Source organism: Echeneis naucrates, chromosome 13 (assembly GCF_900963305.1).
Source record: "Echeneis naucrates chromosome 13, fEcheNa1.1, whole genome shotgun sequence".
Classification (NCBI taxonomy): Eukaryota; Metazoa; Chordata; class Actinopteri; order Carangiformes; family Echeneidae; genus Echeneis; species Echeneis naucrates.
Window position 1 is genome coordinate 972,130 of NC_042523.1, and position 14,983 is coordinate 987,112.

At 43.5% G+C, this 14,983-nt stretch overlaps 1 protein-coding gene across 2 annotated transcripts; it reads right to left on the reverse strand.

The window, feature by feature from the left end:
• Nucleotides 1-276: 276 nt before the first annotated feature.
• zc3h4 (zinc finger CCCH-type containing 4) lies at nucleotides 277-14,793 on the reverse strand. 2 transcript variants are annotated; one of them, XM_029517556.1, is made up of 14 exons: nucleotides 14,485-14,793; nucleotides 10,692-10,995; nucleotides 10,495-10,602; nucleotides 10,186-10,390; nucleotides 9,906-10,054; nucleotides 7,187-7,280; nucleotides 6,928-7,064; nucleotides 6,705-6,812; nucleotides 6,484-6,595; nucleotides 5,388-5,497; nucleotides 4,732-5,222; nucleotides 4,200-4,495; nucleotides 3,872-4,120; nucleotides 277-3,637 (listed from the first exon to the last, which is right to left on the reverse strand). In XM_029517556.1, exons 1-14 carry the CDS (start codon nucleotides 14,562-14,564, stop codon nucleotides 1,944-1,946), a joined length of 4,137 nt encoding a protein of 1,378 aa, XP_029373416.1. In that variant the 5' UTR covers nucleotides 14,565-14,793; the 3' UTR covers nucleotides 277-1,943. The 2 variants fall into 2 exon arrangements, with proteins under 2 accessions (XP_029373416.1, XP_029373415.1); XM_029517555.1 differs by having other exon boundaries at nucleotides 10,174-10,390.
• Nucleotides 14,794-14,983: the final 190 nt, after the last annotated feature.

Sequence of the window (14,983 nt, forward strand, 5' to 3'; positions counted from 1 at the left end):
TAAACCACTGATGATGTGACTGGAGAAGGAAGTGGGAAATAAATATCCATTCAGTCTAAATATTTCCAACAATCCTGAACTTAAAAAAACAAAAAACAAAAACAAACCAGCAGGCTTCTTTTTGTAAAGAAAAACAAACCACTGGTTTTAAAACACGAAGACCAAAGGAAACTCAAAACATTTGTCTTTTTACAAAACAGTTGTTGTGTGGATGAAAGAGTGTCAGTCAACTCCTTTGATTTTCACCCTCAGCTTTAATGAAATGCTGATCCCCGACAAAAAAAAAAAAAAAACAAACATTTATTCATTTTGGCTTCACAGCCACAGGTAAAAAAAATTGTAAGAACAGAGAACTTAACAGCCCTAACTTTCTAATCAAGTATCAATTTTATTCAAATACTTTGACAAGCTCACCTTCAGTGTAGTTAGAAAACAGGCCACTGCTCAAATTGACATAGCAGGAGAAAAAAATGCAATTTACAAAAGAACAAAATTATGAAGGAACAAATGATTATCACTCATCTTCCAGCAGGCTCACAAAAACAGTTTGGGTCTTTTTACACAAAAACAAATAAAAAATAAGCCTCTCTTCTGCTACAGGATGCCTGCATGTGCACTCATAACCTGACATATAAAACCATTCAGAGACGAAGGATATTTACCCAAGTATAAAAAATAAATAAAAATTATCAACATTAATACACGAGACAGTGGAGAGTGAACCTGTTAGAATTTGAACCTTGTGGATGTCAACGCGTCTGACAGCTCCACCACAGTTTCCCAAAACCTACATCAGTGCCCATCCAAGCTCAAGCTCGGTCAAGAGCTGCTCACACTCCAGGGCAACATCTCCACCAAGAAGTGACTTCTGATGGCCGACAGGGCTCCAAGTCGACACATTCATCAGGTCTAGGTCCAGGTAGTGATTGTCTTGCTGCCACAGAACCCCAAACTGGAGGCTGCTGTGGCTCTGTTGGCTGTCATGGCCTCAAGACGTTCTCACTCTGAACCCGTGAATCAAGGCAGAAAGAGCAATATAAATGCTGGACAATGTATCCAATCACACGTTGAGCCTTTGGTGACATTACCATTTTAGCATAGACAATAGAAACCACACAAACTTGTTTAATGTCCCTGAACAGCACTAATTGTCAGCCAATGAATGAAATCTATGATTTCAGTCTGAGTGTCTTTCATGTCTATGTCCTTGGTGCCAAATAATCACGTGTCCACATGTCAACCTGTCACGTTAGTGAGGGGGGACAAGGGACACCGAGTCAGCACTGGAAGGTCTCGGGTCACTTCCTATGACAGTTAATTGAGCTGTTTTAGATGAGAATTAAATACCTGAAATGAAAGCGTCCATGAGGAGCTGAACAATCAAACTTTTAACACACAAACTCACAGTCGAAAAAATAAATACTAAAAACAAAGAAAGTTGAAACAGATTTAAGCAGAACATGAGTCACGGTCTCTCAATGAAAAGGACAAAGCCCTGACTGAATGTAAAGGCAGTGACGAGAGAAATGAGGGCGTTACCTCAGTACTGCATTTAGTCACTGTGGACAAAGACACAGACTATACCCCTCAAAAATAAAAAAACAAAACAATTTGAAAGAGAAAATTAAGCCAGCTGGGAGGAAATCTGTCCTTTTTGCTCACTGAGATGAAGGGAATATATTTATCTATATATCAATAACTTTGTTTAAAATAGAAATTTTGAACTGTATTTTGAAGTTGATCCCATAAACTTTGAGTCTCTGATAGGATCTGAACCTGCCACACTGCATTAAATCTGTCTGTGTGCATCAAAAATGTTGCACAGCATTTTGTTCACAGTTCTTTGAACCAGTGCGTTTCTCTATAATGCACTCAGTGTCCGAAAACTTTAAAACAATCTGCCAGCCACGAGTATGGTGGTGTCATGGTTCAAGGTCAGAGGGTCACTGGCAGAAGGGGGAAGCTGTGGGGTCAAAGCCTTTGAACACATCCTTCAGTGAGGCATTGTCCTGCTCCGCGGCCACCTGCTCAGGCTGTGCAGGGCTACTCCCTCCAAAGGGGCTACTCGTCCCTCCATGTTTGTTTGCCTGCTTCACCACGCCAAATAGTGACGACACTGGTAGGTTGTGAATGCCCGCAGGCCCCTGTTCTGCAGTGGCTCCAGTAGCCACCTGGCTTCCAGCTGTAGTTGGCCCAGCAGCAGAGGCCCCGCCCTGAGCAGTGGAGTTGGGTGAAGGAGCAGGCTTGGGCCGGGGCCTGTTATAACTGTTGTATCGATCTGTCCCTTGCTCTCCACTTTTCTCCAGTTCTGGCTGGTCCAGCGCAGACTTACGGACAAACAGGGGCTCCTTGGACTTGGGTTTTCCTGTGCTGGGGTCATTGGGTTTAGACTCTGTGCTGGCTGAATTGGGGGAGTTGTTGGAGCCATTGCTACTACTGGGGCTCCCGGGTTTGTTAGTCCGAGGGTCATAGAGACTGATGCTGCTCAGCACACTGACTCCCCCTGGCGTCCCAGTCCCTACACTGCGTCCTGCCCCACCTGAAGAGAGCAGCCTGGGATCATAGGGAGCAATGGTTGAGTGAGCGGAGACAGATGTTGTTGCTGGAGATGTAGAGGGGACAGGAGGAGGTGCAGGATCGGACAACTGCTTCAGAGCTGACTTTTGCAGCTGCAGACGGGGGTCAGTTGGGCCTTTACGGGCCATACGGGGGTCACCAGGCTTTTCTGTGGGGACAGGAGGTATGGCAGGGGCTGGACCCAGCAGAGACATGGGGGCAGCAGAGTTAGGTAGTAGAGGAGGGGAGGGGGTCTGAGATGAGCTGGAGTTGACAGTTTTCAAAATACGAGACAGAAGCTCAAAGTCTGGGAGGGAGGAAGTGGAAGAGGAGGGGGGAGCAGGTGGCTCCATAGAGGGAGGGGTCTGTACAGGAGGAGGCTGTGATGGGAGTGAAGTATGATGCTGCTGCTGAGTTCGGCACAGACGAGGATCGAGGGAGGACACTGGAGGAATTCCTGGAGGGAGGGGAAGGAAGTCCTGCTTGGGGATGGGAAGGGGAAGGAGATCTTCAGGGGACCAGGTGATGGTTTTGGCAAAGGCCGGCATATGGAGAACAATGTCCTTCTTGATGTGGCTGAATTGCTGCAGCTGAGAGCGAGGGTCTCTCAGAGCCATGCCCATCAGGGGGTCCAGAGGAACTGGCACTGGCTTGTCCCGCAGAACCCGCTCCGTTTCCTCTTCCTCTGCTGTTGGTGTTGTCAGTGGCGGCGGCCTGTAGACCAGAGGAGGCTCTGGTTTGGAGGTAGGAGGTGCATGGGAACTGGACCCAGCAGAAGCAGCAGCAGCGAGTCGGGCTAACCTCGGGTCTGCAGGTGGTCCAGAGGAAGTAGGCATAGAGTGGGAGGAGTCAGAGATTTGTACCGTCTCAGTAGCACGTGCTAGACGTGGGTCCCTCACCAAGCGAGGGTCTGCTGGGCGAGCTGGAGGATTAGCAAGCGAGGCCTTCTGCAGGCGTGGGTCACTTGGGGGACCATCAGACTTTTGGGGAGCCTGGGTCTGCTGACGGAGTGTCTTCAAAATCGAGGTCACACTACCACCTCCATCCTCATCTTCACTAGAGTACCAGTTCCCTGAGTCCCCTGTGGGAAGACAACCAACATGTCTTGGTGTTAGCAAAATAATCTGAAGTAATACAACAATCTCAGAACTTAATTTATTGATGGTAGTGAATATTGAATAAGTCTGGAGAACAAAGAAAAGTTCAGCTATGATCGAGATGATATGATGAAATTACAAATGGGACTTTTTTTTTAGGCAGAGAATAAACAACTCACTCAAAAAGGACTGATGGCACTTGTAAACATTTCTGCTACCTTCAGCATCTCTGCTCTTCTCTGCTCCCCCCTCAGCCATCCTGCGGGCTCTTTCCTCTTCCTCCTGTTGCTTCTGCTGGATCCTCATGAATAGGACCCGCTGTGCCGGAGGCAGGAAGTCAGGAACAGGAATCCCTCCTTGACCGACTAATGCGCCATTGGCAGAGCTGTCTGGGCCACCAGACTCATTCCCAAACGTCCCTGCCCCCCCCTCCTCGTCTATGCCAGCAAAAGCCTGATAGTTGTCATCTGAGTGGAAAAAGTGATTTTACTGAATACAGTGAACAACAGGTAAGAGATCTACCAGAGCTGGCTGTGGATTACTCACCTTCAGGTGCCCCTCCCTCCATGTTCAGAGCCTCTGGCTGATTGAAGAAATTATTGAAAAAGTTTCCACCCTGAGTCGAGCCTGGGGGGATTGGACCTCCATGAGGGGGGCCATCTCCAGAGGCAAATCCTCCCATCATTGGCAGTCCACAGGGACCCATATTTGGGGGACCAATGTTTGGTATGTCAGGGGACATCATGCCTGGAGGAGCAGGGAACCGGGTAGGGGTGGTCCCTGGGGCCCCCTGTGGTCCTGATGCTGGAGTTTGACCCTGGTTCGTGGTGGGAGTCTGGCTTCTGATGAGAGAGAAAGAAGTGAACCAAGATAAGATGAGTTTACAAAGAAAATATTTGAAGGTTTAGTCCGATCAAATGACACAATAACTACAAATCAAAAAATAAATTCTATACCCCATGAGTTTAAACAAATATTTTCTATTTTGATTAATTACACAAAAACATGTACAGACTATGGAGATTTCCAGCGTTGCACATCACATCCCCTGGTTAATGTGCCTTCTCTCAATTATTACCTGACAGCGAGTTTCTGAGCCAACTGTCCTGTTGGCTGAACTTTAATCTCAAACAATGAGGGGATTTTCTTTCCTGCAGCACATCCCCCTCCAGGACAAGGAGGTGGGGGGCCCATGTGAGGAGGAGGGCAGTTGGGATTGGGGGGTCCTCCTTGGAAGGAACTGCCATCCAGGCCATGGACAGGAGGAGCAGTGCAAGGATTAGGCCCTGGCCCTGGCCCAGGCCCAGGCCCTGGAATAGGCGCAGGTCCAGTTGGTCCTTTGCTGGTAATGGCACCCTGGTTGGGCCCTGGAAGACCTCCAAAGTCACCAGCCACAGGGCAATTAAAGTCCCCAGGTCCTGTGATGGTGTCAACAGGAATGGGTCGCGGAGGGGTAGGGAGGAGGCCAACACCAGGAGGTGGTTTAGGAAGAGGGTTGATCCCCTGCTTTTTCAGCTCCTCCACTTCCTTCTCATCTTCAGCTCCAGCTTCAGCGTCTTCAGCCAGCATCTAACAAAAAGGGGATCAAGACTTCAGCTTCCAAACTTAAGGCGAATTTTGAAATGTTTAGATCTTTAGATATCATCAATAGATATATCAAACTCTATTGAGACAGGAAAAGAGAGGCGGATAGAGAAAGCTGTAGGACCTAAGTGTGAAGTCCCATGATCCCACCTTGTTGAGCAGCTCCTGAGTATCATCAGTAAGGGCGTCATGTGAGAACATACACTCATCTCCATTGACACAGTTGCCTGTGGTGTGGAACAGCTTACAGGGGAATTCACGTAGCACAAGAGTCAAGGACAAACTCTCAAAAAGATTCATACACATTCTTTTTCAATCAAGTGTTACCTGAACTGTTAACTCTTTAGAACTGGCAGGAGCTTGTTTGCATATCTATTTTTAAACGCTGGTAGAATTGCAACCAATTTTTTTAATGTGAAACTGGAGGAGTGACACTTTAATACCAGGTATTCAGTGTGTTCCAGAGCACTGTTTCCTTGCACTAATGGGTTTTCAAAAGTCAAGTAAAAAAGCGCAAACAACAAAAATATTGTAATCTATTTTGCAGCTGTTTACAACACTTCTGATGATCGAATATTCAGCATCTCGCTGTAAACATGAACTATCACATGATTTTCCTGCATGTCACTTCTCGCCATGCTACCACCTGTATCTTCATAAGTACCTGCCACATTTTGACACTGGACTGCACTATCGTAAATTGTTTATTTTATTGAACTTGCCATCATTTTGCATATTGTGCAAAATGTTTTATAAAAACGTGTGTATCTCAGAAATTAAGCAATAAACTCACTCAAAATAACTTTTCTGTGGTTTGAAAGGACTTTGTGCAACTTTTTTACATTTGGTAAAATATGTGTAAAGAAAAAAAAAAAGAAACAATGTTCTTTTTTGTGGTGTACTGCACTTTGTAGCCACTTATTTAGTTAATATGGACATAGGTACATACATATTATTAAAATCTGAGATCTGAAGGTTGTATTGATGTATAGCAAATTAAAATACTCCAAAAAAATGCCACCACAGCATGTAAAATTGTAAAGGTATGCACTGGTGGACTTCTTCTATTATAGGTCATATGGGGTTAAACTTCAACTGTTTGTTTCTTTGGCTGTTTAATTCCCACCATTCAAATATTATTTAATTATAATTTAAGATAAAACGTTTTAACTGAAACAACTGCCCCCAATTTACCAAGAATTATTTTGCTCTAACAAGACGCCACTGGCTCAGTGGTAAAGGATATCATGCATGTAGGGACAGTGGTCAGCTCGGGCACAGAATCCTGTTATGTAGAACTTGCACAGCTCCTTCTTTTTTGGTAACTCGATGTCGTGGCTAAAGTTGCAGTGGTCCCCCTGGTGATAAAAATGTTCACATTGACATCTGAGTCTGAGGGACCAGCCCAGAACCAGGTTTCTCAGTAGTAAAATGACAACATGTTCAGAGTTATTCATGCTTGCTCACCCAGGTGCACCTCCCCTCGATGTAGTACTTGCAGATAGCTTTCCCTTTTTTATCCTGGTGTTTCTCATTCTGATTTCTCCTCCCTGATCCAGTTCCATCTCCTCCATCCTACAACACACAAACTAATCAACAAATGTACATTCTAGGAACCTTGGATGACCTGACTTGTTCAGACGTGGTATCATGAGAGTCCAGGATGATGTTATGACTATAGGGGTCTTACCCCATTGTCCATGTCCCCATTGTTGTCGTCATCGTTACCCATGTCACCTCTTCCTCTCCCTCTGTTTCGACCCTTCCCTCCTCTGAGCATGCCCCGCCCCCCTTTTCCTCTGCCTCGTCCGCGGCCTCCTTTACTTCCTGTTAGAGTCAGTGAATTGTTTGGAGCTGTCAGACACAGCTGTGGATTTATCCTATTTATCTCCATCACAGACCTACCAGAGTCACATTAACGTGAACAACCACCTGAGGTCTGAACTCACCTCTGCCTCTGTCTTTGGACTTCTTGTACTGATTGAGTTCTTTAGAGTAGTCGTCGTAGTCGCAGTCCCCCATCTCATAGTCATCATCTTCATACTGGAAAGACACGTAGTACAAAAAGTGTCATTTTGGACCTGCTGTCAATTATCTGATACATGATCCTCTCATTACTGTATCACTGAGACCTGGCAACAACAGAGTCAGTCTACATGAATCTACACCTCCTATTCATATTTTTGTATTCTTCGTAAAATAGGTCAAGGAGGAGGGGTAACTGTGATACTTCACTCCAGCTTGTTAAGAATTAAAAGTAATAAGTCTTTTGAAAGACTTTTTGCTTTTCACAAATGAGCTGGAAAATAGAAAAACCTGCTTGTCACAGTATATCATCCACCTGATTCTTACTCAAAGAGTTTTCTGAGTTTTTAATCAGAGTTAATCTTCAATACAGATAAAATCAATATTGTGGGTAATTTCAACATTGACAGCATGTGAACAAGCCCACTCACTGTTTTAATCATACCCTTGAATTTGTTCTAACATATATCATTGAAACTGACAATTTAATATTTCCTTAAAACCCTTTTTATTTTGACCATCACTCAATAATGTTTGAGTATACAGTAATGGACTACATAAAGTCAGGGAAAAAATACTGCTACAGTAAATGTCTCTGATAATGCCGCAGCTAAAATTAAGGAGAAAATTCAATTTCATCCAATTCCATGTGTCAATGCAATAGAGGCTTTCACCCCCTATATAGGTTAACACCACTATGGTGTCATTGTGTACAACCCTTGATACTGTTGCCAATCAAAAATATCAAGTAGTGACAAAGTAGTGACTCAGAAGAGGTTGGCTCAGTTCTAGACCAGCAAATACCTTCCTTATTAATAGTAGAAAACAAGAACAAAATGTTTCTCTTCAGAACTTTAGCCAGGCAGACAAAGAATCACAATTCAGTTGAACCTATAGCTATAAGCAACGATTGTATGTTTTTGTAGTTTGATTCTTTTTCACCTTTTAATCCCTCTGAGCTAGTTTCATGAGTTTCATTATCTAAACCATTAACCTGTTTTTATACCAACACCAACCAGACTGTTGACAGATGTTTTTCAATTAATGCCTTCCAGATCTGTTCAAAGTGAGTTTATATTCAGGTTATGCACCACAGACTTTCAAGAGTCCAGTTCTGAAAGCCTAAAACCCTAATCTTGATAAAGACTTTTTGGCTAATTATATTTAACCTCTCTTTCATTAAAAAAAATTTATGAAAAAGCTGTTGCAAACAAATTATTTCAACATCTGCATAGAAATGGCCTTTTTGAAGAGTTGCCATCAAGTTTTGGAGTACATGACAGCTCATAACCAGCACTGGAAAAAGTTACTAATGATATTCAAATAGCTTCAGACAACAAAATGGCTGCCATATTCATCCTGCTCTTAGACTACTTGGATTTCTTTAAATTTTTTATGCAGCTGTTTACATTATCTTTTAAATCTTGGACTGAATGTGAACTGGTCCCAATGCTTCTTCTGTATAGGCATAAGAACAAGACATCATGCAGCACTCTGTGTGCAGAAGTAAACAAGAAGAGAGCGGAAATAACAGCCAGGGAGCCCACTGATGTTCGTGTTTAATAGAGGTTAATAAGCTAATATTTCATTGTCCCTAGCTTTGTCACTAGCTTTGTTTCTTCCCGTGTCTGTGTTGATCCCTCTTATGCTCATCCTACAGGTGGTGAATCATCTGTACTCATCTGTACTGTATGTTCAGCTCAGCAATATGATTAACTGGCATTATTAACACTACTATCACCTCCTGATATTTGAACTTAGTCTTGATATTAATGTACCTGAGTAGCATCAGTCATTAATACTTGTGACGGTATGTTTTTATTGTGTTCTATTTTCTCATGCTCTCTTTCTCTCACCATCACTGTCTCTCTCGACCCAACTGGTTGAGATAGATGGCTCCACCCACCCTGAGTCTGGTTCAGTCTGAGGTGCCTGCCTCTCAAAGGATTTTTTTCCCTCTACTGTCAACAAGTGTTTGCTCAAGGAGGGATTTGTTTGGTATGTTTAATAACTCTAGAGAGTTTGGTCTCTGGTCAATGCAAAATGCGGTGCTGTAACTTTGTTATGATTTTGCACTATACAAAAATGTTTGAATTTGATTTGATTTTGGGCAGCGCAGCAGCATAAAGGTTAGCACTGTTGATGTTTAGCAAGAAGGTCATGGGTTCCATTGCCCGGCCTGGGGTCTTTCTCTGTGGGTTTTGCATGTTCTCCTTGTGCTTGCGTGGGTTTCCTCCTGGTACTCCGGTTTACTCCCACCGTCCAAAGACATGCATGCTTAGGTTGATTGGTGACTCTACATTGCCAGTACGTCTGAGTGTGAGTGGACTGGCAACCTGTACAGGTTGTACCCCATACTCACCTAATGTGAGCGGGGATTGCCTCCAGCACCCCCCGTGACCCAGAAATGGTAGAAGATAGATGAATGAATGAATGATTTGATTTTTGAGACAAGTTCAGATGACCTATCTATTGCCCAATCTATTCATCCATCCATGGAGGGCAGTTGACTCTAAGTGCTAATGTTAGCAATTTATTTCATTTAGTAATTGGCAGAATCACTGAATAAATGAAGGAAAACCCATTCCTGGATTGTGACAAATGCAAACACACACCAGCCTTCATGCTGAGCTCTCCACTCACCTCCATGTCATCTCCATATCCATCACCGTCGTCATTATCTCCCCCCATTTTTACTCCTCCACCTCGTCCTCCTCTTCCTCTACCTCCTCGACCTCTCCTCCCTCTGATTCCTCCACGACCTCTCTGGCTCTTCATACGGCCTCTGCCCCCTGCAAACACAGAATGTTTAAATTATCTACACAGACACCACTGTCTGACTGCAACAAGTGAAAAGTGACATCCAGAGATGAACTCATATTGGAATGTAGCTGACACAAACATGATTTACCCATGAACACACCTCGCCCACTGCGTCCCCCTCCTCCCTCCTTGGCCTTGCGGTACTGGTTGAGCTCCTTAGTGAAGTCATCGTAATCTTCATCTCCCATGTCCTCATCTTCCTCTCCCTCGTAGTTGTCTTCCTCATAGTCATCATAGCCTCCATAACTCTGCTTGTCCATCTTCATGTAGCTCCCCTTCTTGGACCCGCCATAGCCTCCATGAGACTAGATATGGTAGTAGTGTTTGATTATGTCACGTTCAACAAAAAGGAATGACTGAAAATCGAACAATACAGAAGACTCAAACATTTTAAATATGTCAGACTCACAGGGGGGGGGTACTGTGGACTGTACTCTCGATACTTCCTTTTTTCACTGGGACTGTAGTCCGAGTCATCACTATAGTCTGAGTGGTCGTCATCAGAGGACGCATGACGCTTGAGGAGAGAAATGAAAAGAGAGGGGGCATATAAAACAGAGACAGGAAGCTGAGGAGCAGGTGGACAAACTCTTTTGAAATTCTTACTTTGTGCTTGGATTTTCGTTTCTTCTTGGACCGCCTCTTCTCCCTTTCTCGCTCCCTCTCTTTCTTCCTCTTCCTCTTGCGACGGTGAGTTCTCTCGTCTTCAGAATCACTGCTGGCATGGCGCTCCCTACTTCGCTGGGGCCTCTCACCGGGCCCTTCCCCTCCTGCCTCCCCTCCACCTCCTGCTTCATCTCCTCCATCGCCACCTCCTCCTACAGCAGATACACCTCCTCCCATTTCCTCCTCCTCCATTTCTCCACCATCATCTTCCAGCTCACCCTCCTCCAGCTCTCCATCCTCTGGCCTGTTTGGACAGAACAAATGTGGACGGATGTTATTTATTTCATCTTGTCATGTGTTCAACATCTAAAAATTATTCATCTGTCAAGGAAAAAAATTTACATTTAGTTTTTGTTTTAGCGGGCTTGCAGATGAATTGGCAGTAAACTAGTACAGAGGTTTGGTAAAGCTACAAATTAAATCTGTTGTCCAAGAGTAATGAGTATCGCAATCACATCTTAAGCTATTCAAACACGGGTTCAAGTCTACCGAGTCCTTAAGATATGATAAAGATGCAAAGCATCATTCAGGCTGTCAACACTGTAAAGGTCCAAATAACACTTGTGTGAAATATTAACTTTTGACCTGAACAGTAAAAAAGTGCCAGAGGAGCCATAGGACCTTAGGTTTCTGTTCCGAGACCACCTCACTCTACTGAAAGGACAAATGTCGGTGTGATTCACATTAGATGGGACCAAAAGACAACAAAGTATTTTTGTGAGTGACTGAGTCTGCCAGTTGTACACCAGTGGTGTATTTACATAGCGCCTATGTTTCTTACATATGTTGATATTTCACGTGTACAGAGATAAAAATTACTTGCAGAATGTTTAACAAGACTGAAAACCACATGCTGCAATCAGTGAGTTGGACAGGTGTACTCAGAGACACAAATACACATAAATTAGTAGAAAGCTACAGTGTTTTTTTGTGGTTTTTTTTTTTTCAGTCTATCAAACGGCTGGCTTTAATAATAATAAAGAATTTCTGATTCCGATTGTCATTGTCATCAGTATTTAACCACATGATATGCTAGTCAGGACGAAGTGCACATATACAGAAGCTCTGATGGATTTTTACATGAAAACTGCTACTGTGTTCTTCCCTTCCTGTCAGAATGTTACCCAAAAGACAGAGGAACAAGGTGAGAACAAAGTGTCAATTTGATCCAAGAACTAGACCACAACCTGTCCTGTTATTTTTACTGACAAAGATCAGTGTGACGGGCTGAATCAGGCCCACACCCAGACCAGCCCAAGATCACAGACTGCAGCAGGCTGGGAGTGATGCCTGAGGCCACGGAGATGTGAATAGGATGCTCCCAAAAGGCACCTGCTTCACAGCTACCCCTACAGAGGGCGCACCTTAAAGTGACAAAATAGGTGGATGGCACAGGCGGCTTGCTGAGCCAAAATGCCAGTTGCACTGTCTCACATCCTCAGCAGGCCAGCTTCCTCTAATGGGGGCAGGGGGCATAATAATCAGCCATAATGATCTTTGCCTCTATGTCACACACAAAATGCTCAGCAACAGAGAATAAAAATCGTCACTTGTATCAGTGATCACAGCAATAAAAAGTTGCCAGAACACAATGATATTTTTTCCCAAGAGAAAAATTTACCTGAGTCATATCAAAGGTTTCTGTCTTTTAATCTGACACAACTACATATCGTGATCAGGATAAATCTGTATCCTGCTTCGATAAGTTAGTTCCTAAACCCAGAGGTATCCATTTAGTTCCAAAGTCCCTTCCTTGAACCTGAAGTTGGCCTAGCGACTGAATCCCATTCCTGCTCTTTCTTGCTAACTTGTTGTGCACTCCCTGTTACTTTTACTTCTTTCCTGTCCATCTGTCCTGATGTGTATTTATGATAATTGCTCAACACAAACAGTCAGTATCAGATACTATCATAGTGTTTTTTTCTCAAAACTATGCAACACTTAAACTATTATTTTTGGTTAAATTTCCCTACCACCCTCAGCACCTTTCTACGGTCTGACAGCTGCTGTGTTACAGCTTCTTTCAGTGCAAACATCATGACCTCTGTAGGATTCACCTGCCTCATTGTTGGCATGTTAAGCTGGACTGTCAATCAAAATTCTCCTGACACAGCTAGAATCAAGCACAGGGGTTTGTCGGGCTGAGGCCAAGATACTACACATACAAGCTGCTGCCAACAATGTGCCACCCACCCAAGACGGAGCAGAGAAAGGAACAGGACAGGTAAGAAGTTTTAGTTTTAGTCCACCACCAACTTAAGGCCAATTGAGAACCAACTGTTATTTACAGAGTTATTAATTAGAACCTACACAAGTATCAATGTACCAATGAACCTGTTTCCCATGAAAAGTGTTAAATCCATTCTAAGAAAAGTGAACACAGCAAAGACCTGAGAGACATCCTTAAAAGTCTATTGTGCACATGAACATTCTGTATATGAAGAACTGGATCACAGGATTGTTCATACATTGTTAGAGCACAGTGGAAGAGTTCGTCAGATCATTCAGTCTAGAAGCCAAGGGCCATGATTAAAATGGGGAATACTTACTGTGTCAGAACTTCTTATTTTTCACTCAAAAGTTTTCCCTAGTCTTTCAGGAACACTAGTGGGTTTGTGGGACTTGAAATTGGGGTCAACTGGACACAGTAAATTTACTCTTGGGACTTTGGAAAGAGGGAACTTTGTGTTTGATTTGAAACCCTCCTAGGATGCTTTGCAGACATTTGACTCATTTTGGAGAGTTTTGTGGGTGTTTGGGACAAGGCATGTAGACAACTGTAAATTAAGTGTTTTAAGAAAAAGAGTAACCATCAAAAAGCACAAACGCGCTTGAACTGTCGGTCAGTTCAAGCGGCCAAGTCACAGATCAATATTTAGGATAGAGCAAAAAAGACCAAAGGGAAAGTAACCATTTTGACCAGTGTTTTCCAGATTCGCTCAAAGACTGGAGCACAACTTAAAGTGCGTAATGAAAATGAGCTACGTCTTTCCGTTTAGGCGACACGTTTACCGCAAAAGAAAGAGCAGATTTAAACGCATTACTACATAATTTAAAAGCCCTCACTTTTATCAGTGTTAGTCAAAATGATGTCTGATTAAACGGTACTGCGAGAAGAAAGGCCGTAGTTACCATTAGCGTAGCTTCCCTCGTTGGGAGCATTAGGCTAGTGCTAATGTTGCTAGGACAGCCGAGAAACGGGCCCACAGTTAGCAAGAGACAGACAATCGCCTGAATTTGTTGCACCTGTGTTATTTCAGTCATCGTTGTGTATCTCTCTCTCTCTCACACACACACACACACACATTTGAATTTAACCTCAATTAGTGAGTTAACGGTTGGATGGGCAAGTAATCAACCGATGGTTCCTACTCGTTGAACGAGCGAGTTTGGCGATGATAGTATAATAGACCAGCTGTTTCGACCTCGTCTTTTTTTCTTCAGACCAGTTAAATCCAGTAGATTCATCGTTGATTGAAATAACGTCATAAAATACAGGGAATAACGTTATCCCAGGTGATAAATGGCCTCCCAGTTGGCGTTGTCGTGTAAACATGGCGTTCTTTACCTCTTTACTCGTTTTCCAGAAGAGGCGAATTTAATTCCTCTGACCAAAAAAAAAAACAAAAAAACAAAAAACAAAAACAAAACAAAACCAAAAACCCGGCTTTTTGTGTAAAAGCACAGGACAAATAGATAATTTCATATAAATATGATTGTAGAATTACTCGACCTTTCGTCAGTCAGAAGACTGTTGTGTTCGTGGTTGGTAGTTGGGGAGTTTGGAAGGACAGTCATGCTTTCCACAGCCATTTCCTTACGCTACATTGAGGTGCAAAAAATTACAACTCGGCACTGGAGATTACTGGCTTATGCGTCACTTCACTAGCATCTACTTTGTATTGATTTTAGGAAGAGTTTCAGTTCATAGTAGGTAATTCTCCACTATAGTTGGAATAGAAATATGATGAATTGAATCCTGACGTTCTCCGTCCTACTGTAGCGAGGTGAAATCACGACTGGTGAACCTAAAATGGCCGACTGTCTTCACCAAAGAGAAAAGGGGTGGGTTTCTCCGAGAGTGACATCAGGACGCGTAAACGTATACGTCTCACGGAAATTACCGAATGCGAAATTATTCAGGGTTAAATGTGTCCCCTATTTTGACTCGCAGGTGAATGGCCACACCATGGTGACTGCCGAGCAAGGAAGTCACAATAACATTAACGTTA

What these genes read in the sequence shown, in the direction of transcription:
- zc3h4 (XM_029517555.1), bottom strand. Translation starts at nt 14,564, where the DNA reads ATGGCTGTGGAAAGCATGACTGTCCTTCCAAACTCCCCAACTACCAAC. An exon ending in GTCCACAGTACCCCCCCCCT is followed by an intron (nt 10,391 to 10,494) that starts GTGAGTCTGACA and finishes TACCATATCTAG; the next exon opens with TCTCATGGAGGCTATGGCGG. An exon ending in GGAGGGAGGGGCACCTGAAG is followed by an intron (nt 4,121 to 4,199) that starts GTGAGTAATCCA and finishes TTTTCCACTCAG; the next exon opens with ATGACAACTATCAGGCTTTT.